This window comes from Centrocercus urophasianus, unplaced genomic scaffold (assembly GCF_019232065.1).
Source record: "Centrocercus urophasianus isolate 14NV4802_14NV808 unplaced genomic scaffold, USGS_Curo_1.0 seq_35, whole genome shotgun sequence".
Lineage (NCBI taxonomy): Eukaryota > Metazoa > Chordata > Aves > Galliformes > Phasianidae > Centrocercus > Centrocercus urophasianus.
Genome location: NW_024884922.1, coordinates 8,116,508 through 8,136,165, shown reverse-complemented (window position 1 = coordinate 8,136,165; position 19,658 = coordinate 8,116,508). Strand labels below are relative to the sequence as shown.

The window sequence follows — 19,658 nt, the reverse complement described above, 5'->3', positions numbered from 1 at the left end:
TAAGGTGGAAAAGAGAGCACCTTCGCAATTGATCTCATCTGGCTCTTCCTCTGCCTCCGTGCTCTGGATTACATTCATCAGGCGACGCTGCCCGTGATGGGATTTTGCCCCCCTAAGTCACAGCTGTGACATCCAGCAGCAGAACAGGGAGCAGGGCACTGCGCAGCAGTCACACCGTGGACGTGCTGCTCCGACCCTGGCTCTCAGCTGAACCTGGCAGCAGCTTTTGGTCATTTCATTGCAGAACTCGAGCGCACAGCTAGATATTAAATTATCAAAAAAATGATGCTGCATAAATGAAAAAAATATTGATCTTTTGGCATCAAAATGCAATCATGCCGAATCAAAAACAATTAATGTCCCTGAATGCAGATATATAGCAGGAAATAGGCATGTACTTTTTATAGGCAAATTGCTTAAGGTACAATATAGGCTCTGGCATATTTTCATTTCTATTAAATGAGGAGACTGTGGGTCCAAGCTCACTGAGTTGCCTACATTTGAGCATTCCTATGCACAAATCACAGTTTATGTTTTGCAAAGTAAAGAGCAAAACCCAGCACATCTAATTTTTGAAATTCTTCTGGCTTTTCTTTTTGACCTTTGGTATTTGTACGTATCGATGCTCTCTAAAGCATTGCACAAAAACACCTTGAAGTGTCAAGCTTTAAAAATGAGTCTTCTTTTCTCTTTCTCCTGTGTAGCCTGGATTATCTTGGCCTTGTCAAAATACATTCTCTAGTTAGAGGTTGGAAATATTTCCCTCCTGGCTCCCAGGTATTGATTTTTCACCACTCAGCTCCGCTGTCAGCGGCGAGGGGAAAGGTGAAAGTTCACCCAGCTCTGCCCAGTTCTGCCCCCCGCCAGCACCGTGCCCCCCATGCCGGGTGCCATTCACCTAAGAGGAAACCCTGGGGCCACCAATACTTTAACATGTTCGTGCACTGTGAAAACTGAGGATTCACCCAATTCCTTTGTGTTGCTGCTTTCTTTTTTTTTCCTCCTTGCTGTTTGCTTTGTTTAGAAGGGTTATTTGGTAACATCTGACCGCGGGCAGACCGTCCCTGGTGCCCTAGCACACTGCGGCACACCTCCACCAGCCCCAAGGTGCTTAGGATTCTTCAGCAACCAGAAAGCAATTGCGATTGAAAAAATAATCTGCATTGCAAGTGCACCTCAAATATTCTTAGGACCCTGCATTCCACGCTAGGAAATGTTGCTATTTGCATCAGTTACCAGGTGACAAGGAAAGCACCATCTTGCAAATACTGGCACTGGTGAATTTCTGGAAGACTGCAATTCTTTTGTGTGCTTTAGCCACACTGCTGGGGAGTTACAAGAACTTCATTCCAACACCTTCCTCCCTCTGTAGTGAGGCTGCGGGTCCTCCCAGCACAACAGACAGGACATCACTTAAGCTGACTTTCAAACGAAAAAAGTTGGTGAAAAAACTTATGATTCATGAATCAGAGGCAGGAAATTATTTGCATGCCACCTGGCTGATGCCATAACAGCAATGCTCTTCGATACAGTTCAGATTTATTTCACAAGCATATTTACACCAGGGTATGCAGTATACATACAGCAGACTAGAAGTGGACTCCAGAAGTTGCTCGAGAGGCAGACACTTCAATCATTTACCATACATGGTGACTTCCATCATTACAACACTTTCATACAGGTGTCTCATCATGTCATCTTTTGCTTGTAAACTGCCAATGAAGCCACATACGTCTCCACGTTTACAAGGACAAGTCCAAATACAGTACTAACAAATCAATAAAGCACTAAAAGCTTACACTGGAATGACAATACAAATTTTACTGCAGTGCTGAGAGACCGAGGCTGTGAAGTTGAGGACTGGGGCAAACCAAGTCACCACAGCGGGGGCTGTGTCCAGCCCCACTGATGGATCCTGGACCCCAGTGGGGCTGGAGCTGACCCGCAGCACTGGGAGGAAAGGAACAACCTCTCTTCTGCATTTAAGAAAATCCATTACACTTCTAGCTTAAATCAAACATTTTAACGCATATATAATTCAAGATGTTTGCTCACTATACCACAAAAGGAAATCATTGGAGGGCTATGGTCCACCATTCCCATGGGGATTGTGTTTCGTTTCTGAAAGTAAACACATACACATCTTGGAACCTACCCTAATGTAACTGATGGGATCCCAGGACGCCTATGGGACAATGCTTACAGTGCACCCTGACTCTCCTCGTGCATCCAAACCGAATGCTGCAGTGTTTCAGATTACAGATGGAAGGTCTCTGTTAGCTCTTCTTCCTATCTTTAACCTTCACACACGCTTCTTCACGAACACAATGTACATGCATGTTGTGTTAGTTCACTTAGAAAGAAGACCCTGATATTCTATAACAGTGTTCTCTACTATACACTACATTCCTGCCAGATAAAAGGATTAAATTTTATGGCAGTTTGTGTTAAACATTCCTAACGGTCTTAATTTCTTGCTCTTTTCTTAATTTTCAAACAGCAAACAGATATGTATCTTCCTGGGCTGTAAATCTCACCTTCATCCATAATGTACTACACAGACCAACTTTAAAAAAGAAAAATTAAAAAGAAATCAATGCTTTTTAAATTTAGAAGCCGTTTTATAAATTAATTTATTCCTTTTTGGGGAAGGGAGGATTTTATAAGTACCATTTTTACTTTATCATGTAAAGACAGCCCCCTTATTTCTGCGAGCTTTTCGGACAAAAATGGCAAAGAGAAAGCTATACAAACATATACATCAATATTTTTAAATAAAATAGTATTTCATAGATTTGTTTTTGCTTTATTGTGAGCATAAACCAGCATACTTTCACATGGTTAAATATTTCACAGAATTAGATATGTAAGAAGGAAGCACAGTCACATCTAACATTACACAGGAATATTCCTACTGAAGAAATGGTTTCAGTATATCTGCTCAAATAACTTATTATTTTTCATAGTTTTTCTTGCAAGAATTGTTAATCACTGACACCATTTGTGCTGCCTCCCAGGGTTTGCTGTGACCCCACGCTCCTGCAGTGAAGGAGAGTGGCCCTGCAGATGCCAGACCACAGCCCTGCTTCCACATGGGATCCAGCACAAATGGGAGCAGCTTTGGGAAGAAAAAGCTTTTTATTTTCTTCAAAATAAATACCTTCATTGGTAGCAAAAAAACACCTTTATATATAAATACTCCTCTGTTCAAGTTTGCTAGTCAATCTTAGAGATATTTTCTTTATTTACATGTGAATTGTTATCCTTTATTCCAGAAGACAGCAAGCAATGGCTGAGCACAGCAGCACTTCAATTCCTCAAAAACTGTCTGAGGAAACGCGCCCCTTCCATTCAGAACAGAGGCCGTTCAACTCCTGCACACTCAGCTACTAATTATCCCCAATTAATTAGGCCCTTATTAAGAACCCTCTAAGACACACCACCTACTGATCATTCAGTGGTCACTAGAAGGAATACATGTAAACGGGGCCTTTGGTAAACCACAGAGGCTCTGTGAGCACGTGGAACCAGGCCACCAGCACGAGGCCAGCAGCCACCGGCCAGGCCACGGCACAGTCAGGGTGGGACTGGGCCTCCCAGAACCACAGCTTCCCCCACCCTGCTGCAAAGAGAACACACCTGGTGCCATGGCCTGGCAAAGCGGGCAGAGCTGTGACCTGGCACGCCAGACAGAGCCATGGTCTGGCAAACCGGGCACAACCATGGCCTGACAAGGCAGGCAGAGCCACAGCCTGGCAAACCGGGCACAACCATGACCTGGCAAACCAGGCAGAGTCATAACCTGGCAAATCAGGCAGAACTACGGCCTGGAAAACCGGGCAGAGCTGTAACCTGGTAAAGCAAGCAGAGCCATGACCTGGCTGGTCCTGCCCCATGACCAGAGGACAGCAACAAAGAAGGGAGAGTTACATGGAGTTGTAACAGAAACGCATTTCAGCTTAGGCAGCTTCCCCTAGACCACAAAGCGGTGCTCCTTGCCATCGTGGGCCATGAGGATGACGTTGCGGTTGGAGGTCCAGATGAGGCGGGCCAGGCGCAGGGCGTTGTGCGAGCCAGGGGACGCGGGCTGGACGGGTGGCACCTGGTAGGTCTTGATGCAGCGCAGCTGGGGCGCTGAGTTGAGCATGCCGATGCTGCCCAGCAGTGACGTGTTCATCTGCAGAGACAGCTGTTGGTGAGAGGCCTCCCAGCCCACCCGGATCAGGCCTAAGTGACATTTCTCCAGACCCACCCAGCCTGGGTGAGGCAGTGCTGTCAGCGCCCAGGTTCTGAGCATCGTGCTGCGTCCCACAGCACACAGCTTTGCAAAAGGAATGGCTGAATAAAGCCAGCAGGTGTGTGGCACTACTCTTTGTGGGGAGCTCACGGTGCTACCAGCAGGCACTGTGAGCAACATTTCCAAAGCTGTGCAGCTGCTTATCCTTCCAACACAAGAGAAAGGAAACTGGTGCACGACTAAATGGAAAGCAAATTACAGTCAAAAACTTGAAGTTTACCTCCTACGCACAGAACTCAGTTACATTCAGCAATCAAGAACCACTTCACAAAATCACAGAATGGCCTGGGTGGAAAGGACCACAATGATCACCTGGTTTCTACTCCCCTGCTATGTGCAGGATTGCCAAACAGCACACCAGGCTGCTCAGAGCTCACTGCTTGCCCCATATCTTTTTTTAAATTATTGTTCTCCTTGCCTGTGCCTTTCTCAAGTTGAATTGTAAGATTTAAATCAATAAATTAGCTAGGAAACAGTTTATTTACGACTTTGAAAAATCTCACACTTCACTTGTAGGTCTTTATAATTAAAGGCTTCTATTCAAATTTTAAGGAGAAACATGAAAAGTTTTCAAGATTATATCTATGCCAGAATATTTTTGTCAAAATAATTAAAACACCAAATGTGAAATCATGCAAAATTAAGAAGAATCATCATAATAGTTGCAATAGTTCTGCAACAGTTGCAGAAAAAAAGCAAATTTTTATTATTTTCTCCTAGATAAATAAAGCACTCAGGAGAAATCTGATGGGTTCCACTCTGCATAAAGCAGGCCAGTTACTGCAGATGCATGCTGCCTAGCTCCATGGTTTAAAAACAAGCTGCCTAACCTTGCCTTACGAGCTCTCCTTTACTTGGAAAACCCTCAGGCACGGCGCTCCTTAGGAGTCTAAGAGCAGGCAGACGGCTGCTGTGCCGTATCCCTGAGTGTGCCATGTGGAGCCCTGGCAAATCCTGGGACATGGCAGTCATGCTGCTGCTGATCCCACGCTCTGAATTCTGATCAGGACAAAGTACAAGCCATTACTTTTTCCTGGCTCTTCTCAGCAGCAGAATGGTGTCAGAGAGTGTAAATCATGGCATCTCTAGCAGGGAGCATGCACGCACCACTGACATTTTCACAATTTAAATCATCTTGAGTAATAACCCTTTTAAGATGACTAATGTTACTGATTTTCCTGCATTAATAATAGTGCCAAATGGAATACAGAAGGGAAAAAAAATCACTAGTGCACGAGGTCACATTTTAGAACTGAATGTGTAGGTATATTTAACTCTTTATGTGAAAGCCACTTCAACGTGAACATTTATACACCTGGAAGAATGTGGCAGCTCACATTTTAAACCACGTGCCTGATTTTTTTTGCCTGCCAGTTTTACATGACCTGCTCTGATTGCTTTCTAGACTTTCCCTGAGTACTTAAATCAAGTAAGTATAACTGATGGATGAAGATTCTTGCTGTTCCCATTTACTGTTACAGAAAATACGCAAAACAGTGATGGATAATAATTTAATAATTATTATGGCACCTGTAAAAATAATGAAAGGCATCAGACGACCAGGGGAACATATTAAAAGCTAACTAATAATTAGTGGTATACGGGGTTCTATTATATAGTATGACTACTGCAAAACGAAATTAATAGTCTACACAAATTGCTTGATAGAGTCAGTTTTTAAGTCTATAGTCATTTAAAGGAAGAAAAAATTCCTGGTGAGGAAATGTAAGCACCAATGAAGCTTCTTGTGTGCTCACCTGTCCCACCACGCTACACCTATCCACTGCTGACAAAACAGTATTTCTACAGATACAAAGTTTGCTCCTACACTAAAAAAATAAACCCCCAGGTACTTCATAAAAGGTTGACCTGAACCTCAGTTTCTTCCATTTCAGACCCTCTTTGTATTGTTTCTCTTTCAGCCTTTCTGTTCCCTGCATCGTTATGGAAATTCCAGGCAGCTCGACAGTGTGAGGGGCAGACCAGGGATCCGTGCTCAAAAGTAGAGCAGCTGTGTCTGCTGAGCAGGACTTGGCGCAGCAGTAATGGGACCAGTGTTCATCTTGAATAGTTTTGCATCATGTTGAGTCCAAGAAATGGAAAATATCACTGAGATCTTCATTTATGAGAACTCACTGGGTTCCAGAAGTCAGAGAAGAGAAATTCCTACTAGGGGAAGGGACAGTGTGAGAGCAGGAGCAGCACTTCTGGCAGAACTGGCTGGAGGTCTCCTGCAAGGCCCTAAACCTAAACCAAGTGGGTGTTTTAGGTGTGTAAAACTGAAGTGTTACAACAGGATTAGATTCAAACAGCAAACAGGACAAAGTTTTGTCTGACTGCTCTGAACTTACACACTGATTTGTATGGAAATAAGCCCTCACCCCTCACAAGGAGATAACTGCAAGGCATGTCTAAGTATAAACAGCAAAAGATCTGTACTTTATAAAAATAGAAAAAACATGATGTGCAACAAAACCAAAGGTGGGCAGATTGCATTGATCCTCCGGGGCACACAGGCTTGCAGCAAGGCACTTACCTGCCAGAAGGAGAGGTGGCTGTCTGAGTTGGAGTAGGTGGCAAGGTACCGGCCGTCAGGAGCAAAGGCCACTGCTGTGATCGGCCCCTTGTGCCCGTGGATTGTCTGCCAAGAGAGAACATTTAGGAACACGGTTTAGGGGGCATGGTGGTGATGGGATGGTTGGCAGCTGGACTTGATGAACTAGGCTGGACGAGGCTCTGAGCAACCTGATCTAGCCATAGATGCCCCCGTTTACTGCAGGGGAGTTGAACCAGATGGCATTTAAGGGTGACCTGCAACTCTAATGAGTCTGTGATCTTAACAGCCTTTTCCAACCTTAATGATTCTGTGGTTCTAAGAGCAGTAACAGAGCATTCCTTACTTGGCACCACAGCAGTGCTGAACAGATTCGTAAGCAAACACAAATGCGACAGCATCTAGACTTCTGGAAGAAGTTTCTGGAACAGTTCATCAAACTCCTACAGTCAGAAAACAGCAAGTACTATGAGCAGAAGCCTCTTCCTCCTATTTCAGCATTGCATCTTAGGTCTCGAATCAAAAGCATGACACAAATTGGGAAAGCACACAGAATCTATCCAAGGTTTATTGGCAAACACCTCTGCAGAGCTAGAGGAACTTCAGGGTTTGGTTCCTGCAGGAGATAGGAGGGCAATTTCCTTAAAATACCATCTTTTATTGGATTACCATAACGAAGACATTAGTAACAAGCTCAGAAAGTATTTCTTTGAAGAATACACAGTAGCTGCTCTCTCTGCATTAAGAGGCTCTGTGCCAATTTTAAATTGGCGGGACTTGCAGTGTGTGAAAAAAGACTTTGAAACATTCATCGACCAAAAGTAGGCTGTGAAAATAAAAGCACATGAAAACAAGAGTGCTCCTACAGCCAGCTCCAGGACACTAAAAGATGCAAAGCCACTGAGATGGCACGGTGCACCCGAAGTAAGGCTTACATTAACAATCCATCAATATATTTATTGTGCATCATGTAAGTTGAGTAAAGTCTAACAGAACCCCAAACCTACGTCTTCAAGGTAATCACTACAGCTTAGGATGAAGATTTGAAAGGGGAATTAATTAGATGATCCAAAGTTTAGACCCATCAAACTGCAGCACTTAACAAGCAAGTAATACTTGTCAATAAAAAATGTTTTGGTAATACAAAGGTGGAAAATCAATAGTACTTGCACACTTGTTGCTCTTCTTAACTACTGAAAATGCGTTCCAATAAGTACAATCCTTAAGGGAATTAATGTGCTTTGTTATTTAAAGCAAGTGCTCCTCTAATTGATGCTAATCCTTTCAAGCCAAGATTTATTTTTTAGTGCACTACCTAAATGTGTACTTTGCAATGCACATCTTGTGCTTCCTAGGCAAAGTGAATAAGCAGAACAAAACGAAATTATGGCTACTCATTCAAAATATTTTGCTTGCACCCATGCATTTGGAGCTCAGACTGCCCTGGCTGGCACTGTGCTGAATGCTGCATTAATGGCAGTGATGGCTGTGCTTCAGCAGGAACACACGGCAACACGCTGCCTCTTTGCATTATTTTTTGTTACGCTCTGAAGTGTAATAGTGCATAATAAAAATTATTTTCTATTTAAAATAAAATCTGTGCAGCATTGGTTTGGCAATCGTCTGAATCTTGCACGGCAGACAGGGTGGGACAAAGTGCAGCTGCTTGGAGCTTCCCTCTGCCCAAGCAATTGTTTTTTAATGGGAGCACGCTCCTGGGAGACTATTTGACTTCTGCACCTGTCACCGCCGCTGTCCTGTACACATGATATACTGAGGCTATGACAACCTAATTCTGAGTCCAATATTTGGCAAACTCTACACTGAACTGCATTATTCTGTTAGAGGTGACATAAAAAATAAGCACTGTATCACTGCGGCAATTTTATTTTAATAAATACTGGAATGCATACTTTAAATTGATAAAGTAACATATATACTGCTATAGAGACATAGCAATATTTTACCACATTTATTATTAGATATTTATCTCCCCAGTCCCAAAGGGTACCTTAACTAAAATGAAACAAAAACAATCACTCACTGAGGATGCAGCATGCCTGATGCACCCGCAGAAGTACCACACTTCTAGCAGGTACCATGTGAAAAGCAGAAAGCATTGGGTTTGTCCCAGCTTAGCACTGCCATTAAAAGCTCTGACTGCTTTCATTTGGACCAGATGAAAGTATCAGCTCCAATTTTTGCAGAGGATACAGTCCCTGCACAAGGAATTGGTCATTTGGAAATTAAGGTGCTCTGCCACAGTCAGCTCCTAAAGGTGCTCCGGAAAGCTGGCCTAAATACAACATAGAGCACAGATAAATTGCAACTGCAAAGATCACTGTGCTAAAGGCAAAGACTGGGGGAAGACAGCCAACAACCGAAAGAAGGTGGAAAAAGCAAGGTGTTGAAGGTGCTATTAAAAAACAAAAGAAATGATGAGGTTTAACTCTCCCTCTACTTCCTTCCCACCCTTACTGCCCCCGGAGGTGTTCCAAAACTGTGCAGATCTGGCATTTTGGGACACTAGTGGTTAGTGAGCATGGCAGGGATGGGTTGGGGCTGGTCTTAGGGATCCTAGAATTCTTCTCCTTAACTATTCCACAGTTCTGTGATGTGCTCTGAATACCTACAGAACCTCTAAGTTCCACATCAATCTTGAACAGTGTCTCAGAACTCAATTAGCCTCTGCATTTGAAGAAGGGAATCTCCTTTTCCCAGCCACTCATCCCATGCCCACACCAGCCCACAGCCTTTCCCCATCACAGCCACGGTCTGCCTTGCCCCACTTACTGACCTCTCTTTGCCACCTTACAATGATCCCCCCTCTTCTTTATTTTACAACATGTAATCACAATACAGATACAGAAGGGACATGCTGCACGCAGTCCACACTAAACACATGATTTCCTGAACGCTCAGCTTTGGTCTAATCTCAGCATGAGCAACGTGTCTGATAAAACCTTTCTATCCATTTGTTGCACTGTCCTTTGAAGGCCAGCCACGTGAGACCTCCCAGGACTACGGGTTGCATGAGCACACTCAGAACATTTTATAAAACCTCAGTTTCCAAAACTACACAGCTTCACCCAGTAAGATGTTACAGCATTTTCTTAAAATAGCTTCAGTACTTTCAATAATTACATTTCAGTGCTCCTTCAAGAAGTACTAACAATTGCAGTAAAACTTTCAGGACTACACCAAGAAAAAGTATATTTACATCTTTAAATTAATTTTCTTTCTGTCCTTCAAATGGATTCTCAATAATATCAAGATAAAGTCAAAGCACATATATTAAAATTTTTAACTTAATAAAATATATAACTTAATTTTTAATCTCACAGTAATATAATTTTGCATCAACCATTACTATTACTCTGTATTAAAATGTGACTTGCATGATGTGACAGGCAGTGCACAATGAGAGCAGAAAGTGACCTTGAGCAGCAGTGTATAAAAATACATTTATCACTGGAATGGCATGCTGGCTTTCAGTCAATATGTGCTCTCATTTGTTAGGAGGTTCTCCTGCTGTGATTCCCTCATTACAATTTGCTTTTACTTCCTGGGCAAATGACAACCAGAAAATGAGGCAGCTTCTTTCTTGACCGAACTTAATCCAGAAGAAATTAGATGACAGCTGCACCCATCCAAGTGTTAAGGGGTGTTTTAAAAATCTTTCCAAAATGCACAGACATGGATCTCAGCAGTTCCGTGGGGTCCTGCAGACAGCCCAGAACTGCCCCGTGCCCCTGAAGTGTTGGCTGCAAGGAAACCATGCGTGTGGCTCTCCAACCCAGCTCAGCCTCCTTCCTCAACAGCATGACGTCTGCAAGCATTGGATGGATGCTCTGACTTCAGGAATGTTCTCATCAGCTTGAGGGCTCCACGCGGTGCCATCAAAACCAAGATGGCCACTCATTTCACCAACCCATAAAACAGATAGTCCATAACAAGTCCATAACAGAAGCAGCTTGCTTTTCCTTGGTGAGACTAACGCCACCATAGTTCATGTAGTGGTTCATGATGATGCAGTATCATCTCAGAACACACCCACGTGTCAGACAATTCCGTTTTGCTACTGAAATTCCTATCTCCATGATAACTGCCCTTTTAAAGGGCATTCCAACATCTCATAGGCTGGGCTATATGCTGCAACTGCAAGGAAAACAATCTTAAATAAGAATTCTGAGTTCGGTCAGGATACTAATGAAAATGGGAGAAGGAAGTATTTTCTCCAGGTTATTTCTATTATGTGAGACAAAAAAATAAATGTAATTATTTTAAATCCCTACTTTAAGGTTTTATCTTTTACAAACAATTACAAACAGCTTGTGTAAAAAATTACAAAATACTGATAGGCATCAGGAAAAGAGCTCGTGCTGGACAAAAGCCAGGTCTCATGGTTTGCAGATGTGTTGCTGTAAAGTGCGGTGAAGTTTCAGATCTTGAACCACAAATCCCTCAAGAGTGATGCTGAATGGATGCGAGGAAGTTTGGGCTGATATTCCAGCGCCAGAGAGCACTTTACAGGGAGAAAAGACACTGAACGCTTTCCAAAAGATCAAAGCATGGATTTACCATTTATTACATGGACTTCATCTAACCAACTCTCAAAATGCAAATCATACCCTTAATGGGAATGGCTGTCTAAACTGTTAGAAAGATGCAATTAAAACACGATAAATAATAGCAACGCGAGCAATGCGGTCTAAGAGTGATAAGCAGATCCCATTTCAGGAGGGCACACAGAGGATGGAGCTGAGGGTTTCAGTGTGCCCATCAGATGGATCACCAGCAAACCCAGCTCACCTGGGGGCCTTAGGAAGGCCTCCAAGCTGCTACGGCAGGAGAAACTTGTCCACTAGGCAGAAAGATGAGCTCTGAGCAGGCAGTTATAACACAGTTTTTAGTTTTCTACAAAGCAAGAATTGAAACAACTAACGTAAAAGGGTTATTAAAACAGATTTCAGGAGAAGACACTATTTTTCTAGCAAACATGAGGTTGATACAACCTTATCAGTGCACTGCAATAAAACTATCGTGTTCCCAGATGAGACTCTTTTGTAAACATAAGAAAGCCTGGTAAAGACATCAAAACTCTATGTGGCTCACAGCACTGCAGACAGCAGTGAGAGACTGCATTCTCCTACAGACACAGATCTTCAAAACCCACCATTTTCAATAAAAAGTTGGTCCCTATTGAAAGTAAGAGCTATTAAAAATTCGAATTTGACCATGAATGGAACCCATGCCCTTGAACTGAGTGAACAAGAGATTGGAATGCTGTACATAAGCACACAGAGTGATCTTTCTCCCTGTGCCAGCTTACTGCTGACCTCTGTGATGGTTTATCATTGGAACACACAGTGGCAAGGACACAGAGCATTTCTTGTAGCTTGGGTATGATGGTTAACGATTAGTAATGCAGTGTCACTGCATCTGGAAAAATACACAAGATTTTTTTTGATATGTATATTTTTTCCATTAACCAGGTCTACTTTTTTTCCACTCAGCTGCTCTAGATTCAATGAAATATAAAAAGCCTTCTTCTGCTTCCTGCCTGGATGGTAGGTAGCTTCTTTTGAAGGGGGAAAAAGGGGAGCTGAGACTACTTTTTGTGCAGGAAATAATGTCTGAAAAGGAAGTAACAGCTAAATTAGGTATAAGTTCAAATATATGGAAACTCAGCTTCCTTTATGGCCCTCAGTATAAAATCTTAATGCCTACTTTTCTTCTGTCTCTGCTTCTACAGACACTACAAACCCAGCACTGCAATAAATCTCAGTGGGGGTGGGTGGCCTCAGAGATGGTCAGTAAGTTTAATATCTTTTTCCAGGCTATCTGACTTTTGTATACTGAATTGTATCACTTCAAAATGGAAAAAAAAATCCTTAGTGGAATTGATTACACTGTCGGCTCCTCATCTTGATGTCAACAGCTGAGGCACAAGAGTTAAGCAAAAAGCTGTAGCTGAATCAATTTCTTATTTAATTTTTACTAACTTTGATTATTCAAGGCCCCTCCAGATTTCTGCACTTGGATTTACAGTCTTCACTTGATACCTGTCCCTGCCTTTCCCCTCCCAACAAGATGGTCCTGTATTTGCAAACTCCATATGCCCACAGGAACGTGCAAGCTCCTTTAAAACAGTCTCCACACCAACTAGAAATGAGTACAGAAAGGGACAGAAGTGACTCTGAACAAAAACTACTACTGCTGATTTAAAAAGTAAGGTCTGTGAATCCAGAGACCTCATTATTTTGCCTGTTCAAGCCAGAAAGTTAAAGCAGAGTTACAGCCCTCATTAACAGTGCATTCTATGGGAAGACTCGCAGTTTGCATTGGTAATTTGTAGCTTAATGAATAGAATTATATGTAAAAAGTAGATTTATCTACAGTGAACAGTTGCAGACTTGAAGCAGATCAACAATATCCTAACAGGGTTAATGCAGAGGAGTTGGTGTGCTGTAAATTCACTCCCCATGCAGAACAGTATCCGCATGGTCCGTTCCTATTAAATGCACTGCTAAATCGCCACCAGCGCAACTTAATTAAACACTGCTTTGGGAAGACATTTGAGAAACTGGAAAACGATGGTTATTTTGTTACCACACCCCTCCCACAGCTCGGACTTGCTGCTGATAGGCCAAGACCTCTTCCTGTTACAAGGAAAATGCACAGAATCCCTCAACTGTATTATTGGGCAGCTTTAGAAAGATCAGCTCGGGGCAAAGCAATGGCAGCCCATGGGGAACACGTGTCAGCAGTACGTCGCCTTCCTCTGCACGGAATGGAAGAACTGCAGCAAGGCTTGCATTTGAAACTCAGGCTGTACCAAGGACAATTTGAGTGTGTTTAGTCCTGGCATCGTTGAACCACATCCCCTAAAATTTCTGCCCTGCTTGCCAGCAACACTGTTACATCTACCTCGTATTACATTACTATGGATTTTGCCTTGTGAACTTTGCTACTGCTTATGTAAGCCAGATGATAAACTAAACCAAAGAAAAAGCACTCCTGGCTCCTTGCACATTAATACGGCTGCTTGTACCAAAGGCAGTGCATACCACGGATTTCTGGAGCAGCAGCACGCTGCCCTCACTGTGTTTGCACACGTGCTATGTTGTCTGGTGGACAGCACAGTGCAACCCTCCCCCTCCTGCCACAATGAGAAAAGGGCTCCTGCCCCTCCTAAATTAAAAGGCTATATTCAGTAATTACCTTTTATCTGCAAGTTGAGAAGGCGTGCCCCTACTAACAGGTTTCCCTGGCTCCTCTGAACTTGTCAGCATAGCAGTGTCAATAAATACACAGACACGTTCAGATTACAGGATGGCATCTTTCCTTTAATACCTATAAAATTCCGTACTGGAGTACATTGTCTTTTATTTCCTAATCAAACTTAACTAAAGCCATTACATATCAGCAACTACTCCTTCCAAATACAACATTAAACAATTTTCTACCCCGGGTAAGAAATTTGAAAATGCTTCTAGGTACAGAAATAAAATATTAGACACAATTCAATTCCTGCTTTGACTGTCAAAGCCCTGATTTTAGTATTGGAGAGAGCCAAACAGAGCACTCAGACCAATAACACTAATTCTACTCAGTTTAGAAAAGTCTCAGCCATCAGCAAGCAATGGCACTGCCTTCAGCAGGCTTCCTTACAGGAGGCCAAGTTTTCAGAAACCACATGTCAAAATACATAGCCCCATTACAGCAGTGGGCAAGCTGGAGCCGAGGTCCCTCTCTGCTTCTGTGTTTCCCGACAGCACGAAGAAGGGCTTGCAATGAAAAGCCTCTGCCACTTTGGAGACAACATGGATGATGAATCAGAAGTACAAATAAGCAAAAGAAAAAGCCAAAATGATTGCAAAAAAAGTCTTGGAATAGTTATTTAATAAAATGTATCAAGTGTCATTTCTTCTCCCTACTTATATTCAGACACAATCTTCCATGAGTAACAAATTCCAACCTCACTCCTCAGTCCTCAGTTTTCCATTTCAATTTTAATTTCTCTATAAAACTAATCGTAACACTCAATAAATGAATGGGTAAAATCAGTAAGCAGTAGACACATGTCATCCATACTGTCAGACTCAAACTGAGGACCCTAGTAGAGCTAGGTTGCTAAAAGTTTGCTGACAGGTGGAGGACTGCATGGTCTGTCCTACAAGATGTCCTGTTCAGTGTCTTTGACATCAGGGAATAGACCGAGTACACTCCTGTCAAATTCCCAGATAGCCTCAGTCCCACGGAGCAGCTGGAATGCTAAGAACCAGGCAACTATAAACAGATGGCGTGAAGATCAAGTCATTCCCTTGACCACTGCACCCACTTTTGATCCCCAAAGACACAAAGGACCCTGGTGAAGTCAACTACTCCCAACAGTGGTTTGCTGACTGGAACTATCATCATCTCGATCCTTCTGACAGCACTAGCAGCCATACATCCAAACCAGCCTGCATTTCCCACAGACCTAAACAGGTCTCCAAGGAAATTTAGTAAATAAATAAAGTTGTAATGACTCATGAAAAGCATGAATGATTATTATTGGCCTTATTTTTATTATTATTATTGAGGTTGGATCCTAAACTCTGCAAGTATTCTGCCTGTCCAATGCAGGAGAAAGCTGTGCAGGGTGCAGAATCAGGCCACTCAACAGGCACTCGGATGGATGGATAAGCAGCAAATCTGCCCAATGGCTTTGCATGCAGCACTACACGTAAGATACAATCCCTTCACAACAAAGAGTGAATCTGTAACACTGGCACTAGGTCTTGGTGGCCATGTCTTCAGAGTCCCTGTATTATCTACTACCCAGTGCAGGTGAAGAGTTTCTGTCTTCAGAGGAAATTCTTCATGTTTCCAACACAGAAGTCAGCCAGCCAACAGTAACAGATGCAAAGTCACTCAAAAAATCCAGGCAGAACTGAACAAGCAAACATGAGCTGAACCCCTAAAGCACGAGAACAGCATTGGAGGTACACTGATTTTTCCTATACAATTAATCAGACTAGGACAAACAAAAATGTACTTGAATGCTTAACTGCTCATGTGTCACTAATACACAAATTCTCAAGACTGAATGATAGGGGATGTTCAAATGCACAGCATGAATCCAATTTTAAAATGGAGGAACAAAGGTATTGATACTGTGAAAGCGTTTTCTAGATTCCTCACTACTATCATTCACTTTCTTACGTTACTGAGCTTTTTTGCCACATTTCCTATCATTTGTGTCACAGCCCTACTCCTTCCCTCTGCCTTCCATTCACCTAATGCCTAGTTCTGCCAGTGGAAAGACTTGTCTAAGAAATCCAAGAGCATGCTACTCACTGCTCATGAAGACTCATTTGGCTTGAATCCCATGGGATGAGAAAAACATGTATTTTCTGAAAGAGAACTCCTACACTATTAAGGTGCCTAAAAGATGTAACAACACATAGCAGACTTAATTCTCACCTTTTTGAGTAAAGCCTTGATTAATTATTGGGTTAGGGCCAGACCCTTGCTTCATACCCAAACGCTTAGATTTTCAAAGGAAGAATAACCAAATAGCTTATATGAATGAAATAATTGGGGATTTGGGGCCAGTATCTGCTGCCCAGCAAGAATTCACCAACAACTTCAAATAGGGCTAACTGTATCAGCCCCAAGATTCTGGGTTGCACATACAGGCAACTGGAGAAACTTACTGAGAAGTGTCATGAGTGATATTGGGAGCCATTCAGGAGCAAACAGCTCACACAAATGAGATGCAGTGCTTGCTGCTTACCCGTATGACGCAAAAAAAAGGTCCTCTAAGTAAGAAACCAGGTGAGTTCTTATGAATCATCACAAGTATAATCAGTGAATAACTCCTCTCAGTCTGCTTTGGCTACAGAATAATGCTGGAGAATCTGACAAGCAAAATATTATCAAACATCTTTCAGACGTTAATATTTTGCCATCATGCCAAAGTCAATAATAATCATGTATCCTAAAATCTAGTTATTTGAAATATATCTCTACAGTCTGGTAACACCGATTCAGTATTCAATTAAAAAAAAAAAAAAAAATTTGCACAGTATCATTCTTTTTCTGTATTAATGCACCTCTAAAGAAAGGAGAAGGCGAATTTCAAATGCTTGCTGATAATAACTTTGTTTTTAATTGCATCCAACCAGCCAGTGTGTTCTTAGTCCAGCAAAAATTACTATGCTTTTTTTTTTTTCATATTCTTAACAAACACTGAACCAAAAAAAGACAAAGAAAAAGGTACGACTCCAGGGTCATGACTTTGCACGATGTGTAAGTCACTTAAGAAAGCCTCCAAATTGTAAGTTTGTAAAATCAATGGGAAAAAAATGATGTGTGGAATGGGAAGTGTAACTCAGTCAGGACGACAGTGGCATGAGCACACTGCGGCGCCATCAATGAGCTGCAATGTGCTACGTTTATCATTAGATAATCACTCCCCCAGAGGATTACGAACACACAGATGAACCTTGTGCCACACAAAACACTTGGGGTGTCATTATCTCACGATAACCCCACTCCCTGCCATCTTCTATTGCTTAATTAGAGGTTACAAAGGTTGTAACAGGGCTAAGAGAACATGGTGACCGGAACTCGCAAGGAGTGATACCCTAATCAATTCAAATCCAGAGGCTGAGAATGTGCAGTCAACAAAGGCGTCCATGGGAGACCCAAACTGTGCACTGTTTTAAGCTAATGAGCTCAAACTTTGGGAAATTATGAAATCTATACATACACTATGCCTTATTTTCACTTGACAATTTCAGCTTCCTCACATGGCTTTTGGCTTAATTCAAGCATCACAAATAAATAATAAAAGAAAGGTTACAGAGTATTAGCTCACCTGAAACAAATTATCAAGTACATCCAGGCAGCAGAAATGAGATTTTCAAGGTGTCTCACCAGCTCTATGCTACATATACATTCCAGAAATTTCATCCTGACCTCCTAATAACAAACATTGCTTCTTCGTTAAAATGCTTTATTTTTGGTTAGAAATTGCCAGCCATCCTAAAATGGTGTGTTTTTGCACCAGCAGAGTCCCTGAGTGGTTTAAGTGCTGTCTTCTACTGTGTTTTGTAAACAATGGCCACATTTGCAGATGGAAGAGCCACAGAACTGGTGTACTCAGAACTGTTTTCCAATTCACTGTGAAACATCAATTATCTTTATCAAATAACAGTATCTCATCTCAGTCCATTATCAAGATGGAGTCTTATTTTAGCCGGACTGAAGCCCTATCTGTATATCAAGGCTGGCCGCAGTGCCAGAGTGAGTGAAAGGCTGTGAAATAATCAATAATCATCATCAAATTGTGGTCGACAGGTTGTGCGGATGGAAGTTTTTGATGAAACCTCAACCTTTTTTTGTGCAGCTGATAAAGCTTAACCTTTGCAATACCTGATAACTATGACTCAGTTAAGGTGAGCTCTGCATACGCTCAAAAGCTTTGACTGCTCAAAAAACGCTGCTGAAATAGCTTGCTTTAAGTGGAGAGGGACTTCACACCATCAAGCACCTTTTTGTTACTAAGCAAGTCAGCAGACAAAGAGCTACACAGAATGAGTTTCACGGATAGTTACAAACACACCCTTGTGCTCCAGCAACCAAGAACCACACTGGGTCTTAAAGCTGTACAAATAAAAGGTCTGCCTACAGAGGACCATCTCTGCATAACAATGAATAAAACAGAAACAGACAGAAACAACAGAGTCACTTTCAGCAAATATTTGCCTATTTCAGTGTCGGTAGCTTCCTATTATCCAGCATAAAAGTTGGACGAGAACACACAGAAAAAAGGGGAAACAAGGTTTTTAAAAACCACACATGCATTACCCCAATTACTTAGCAACTTTTTTTTTTTAATGTTATTCTTATTCACCCTTTTCTTAAGATAGTTTCTGTTCAAAATGGAATTAAGGGCATGGGACAAGCTTACATGCACTATGTTTTCGGGGTTTTCAGTTTTGAGCACAGCACGATTAATCTGCAACCTAAATAGGAAAAAAGTAGAGTTGGTTTCAACCGTACAGTTTTCTTTTTAGCTATCAATCAGTTTCTTCAGAAGCAGAAATGAGAGGAAATTTGTCAGATGTTATACAAACAAGCAGAATATGAGTTTTAAGAAGAATGTAGATTTCACATTTTCAGGGCAGAACCTATTTGGGTAGAGCACTTCAACAAACTCTGTGAGATTGGGTGCTACCATTTAGTGCTGTCTCTGAAAGATGGGTCCCAGGTCCCCAGGCCACCATGACATGTCCCAAGGGATAAGCCCCTCCCCATGACCTTCTGCTCAGGGAGATCCTTGAGCTGTTCACCAGTGGAAAGCCCTGGCATCCTTGGTCACACATTTGTCCTTTTTGCATCTCAGCTCATCCTTGGAAACGGCCACCTGGCATCAGCAGAACAACCAATCACTTTTTTACTTTTGGGGCATTAATTTCTCACACTTACCAGGCCATGAAAACTAATACAAAACCAAATACCTGCACTGCAATTCAGCATGTTAGAGCTGACATCCCAAACCTGCGGGCCACTTCCTACACACATTTCCAGCTGCCTCATTTCGTTCATTTGAAGATCTCTGTCTCATCTCTGACACTGAGGTCTGGAAAGTAACAGACAAATGAAGACACCGAAGGACTAAAATGATAATTAATGTCCTCTTTCTGGAAAAAACATAATACATAGGCAAGGTTATACCCACCACATGTTACTTGCACACTTCCATAACCTCACTTAAAACTGAGTTTTCTCCTCAGACAAAAGAATAGATTG

The 19,658-nt window shown here is 42.2% G+C and overlaps 1 protein-coding gene across 2 annotated transcripts in view; it reads right to left on the bottom strand.

Annotated features, from left to right (window-relative positions):
* Positions 1–2,785: 2,785 nt before the first annotated feature.
* Positions 2,786–19,658, bottom strand: part of WDR7 (WD repeat domain 7) — a 113,062-nt gene continuing 96,189 nt past the window's right edge. For both annotated transcript variants that reach the window (XM_042831205.1, XM_042831204.1), the window contains exons 26-27: positions 6,834–6,938; positions 2,786–4,177 (exon numbers count right to left, since the gene is read on the bottom strand). In XM_042831205.1, coding sequence (XP_042687139.1) covers positions 3,974–4,177; positions 6,834–6,938 — 309 coding nt within the window. In that variant the 3' untranslated portion in view covers positions 2,786–3,973. The remainder of the gene's footprint in view (positions 4,178–6,833; positions 6,939–19,658) is intronic.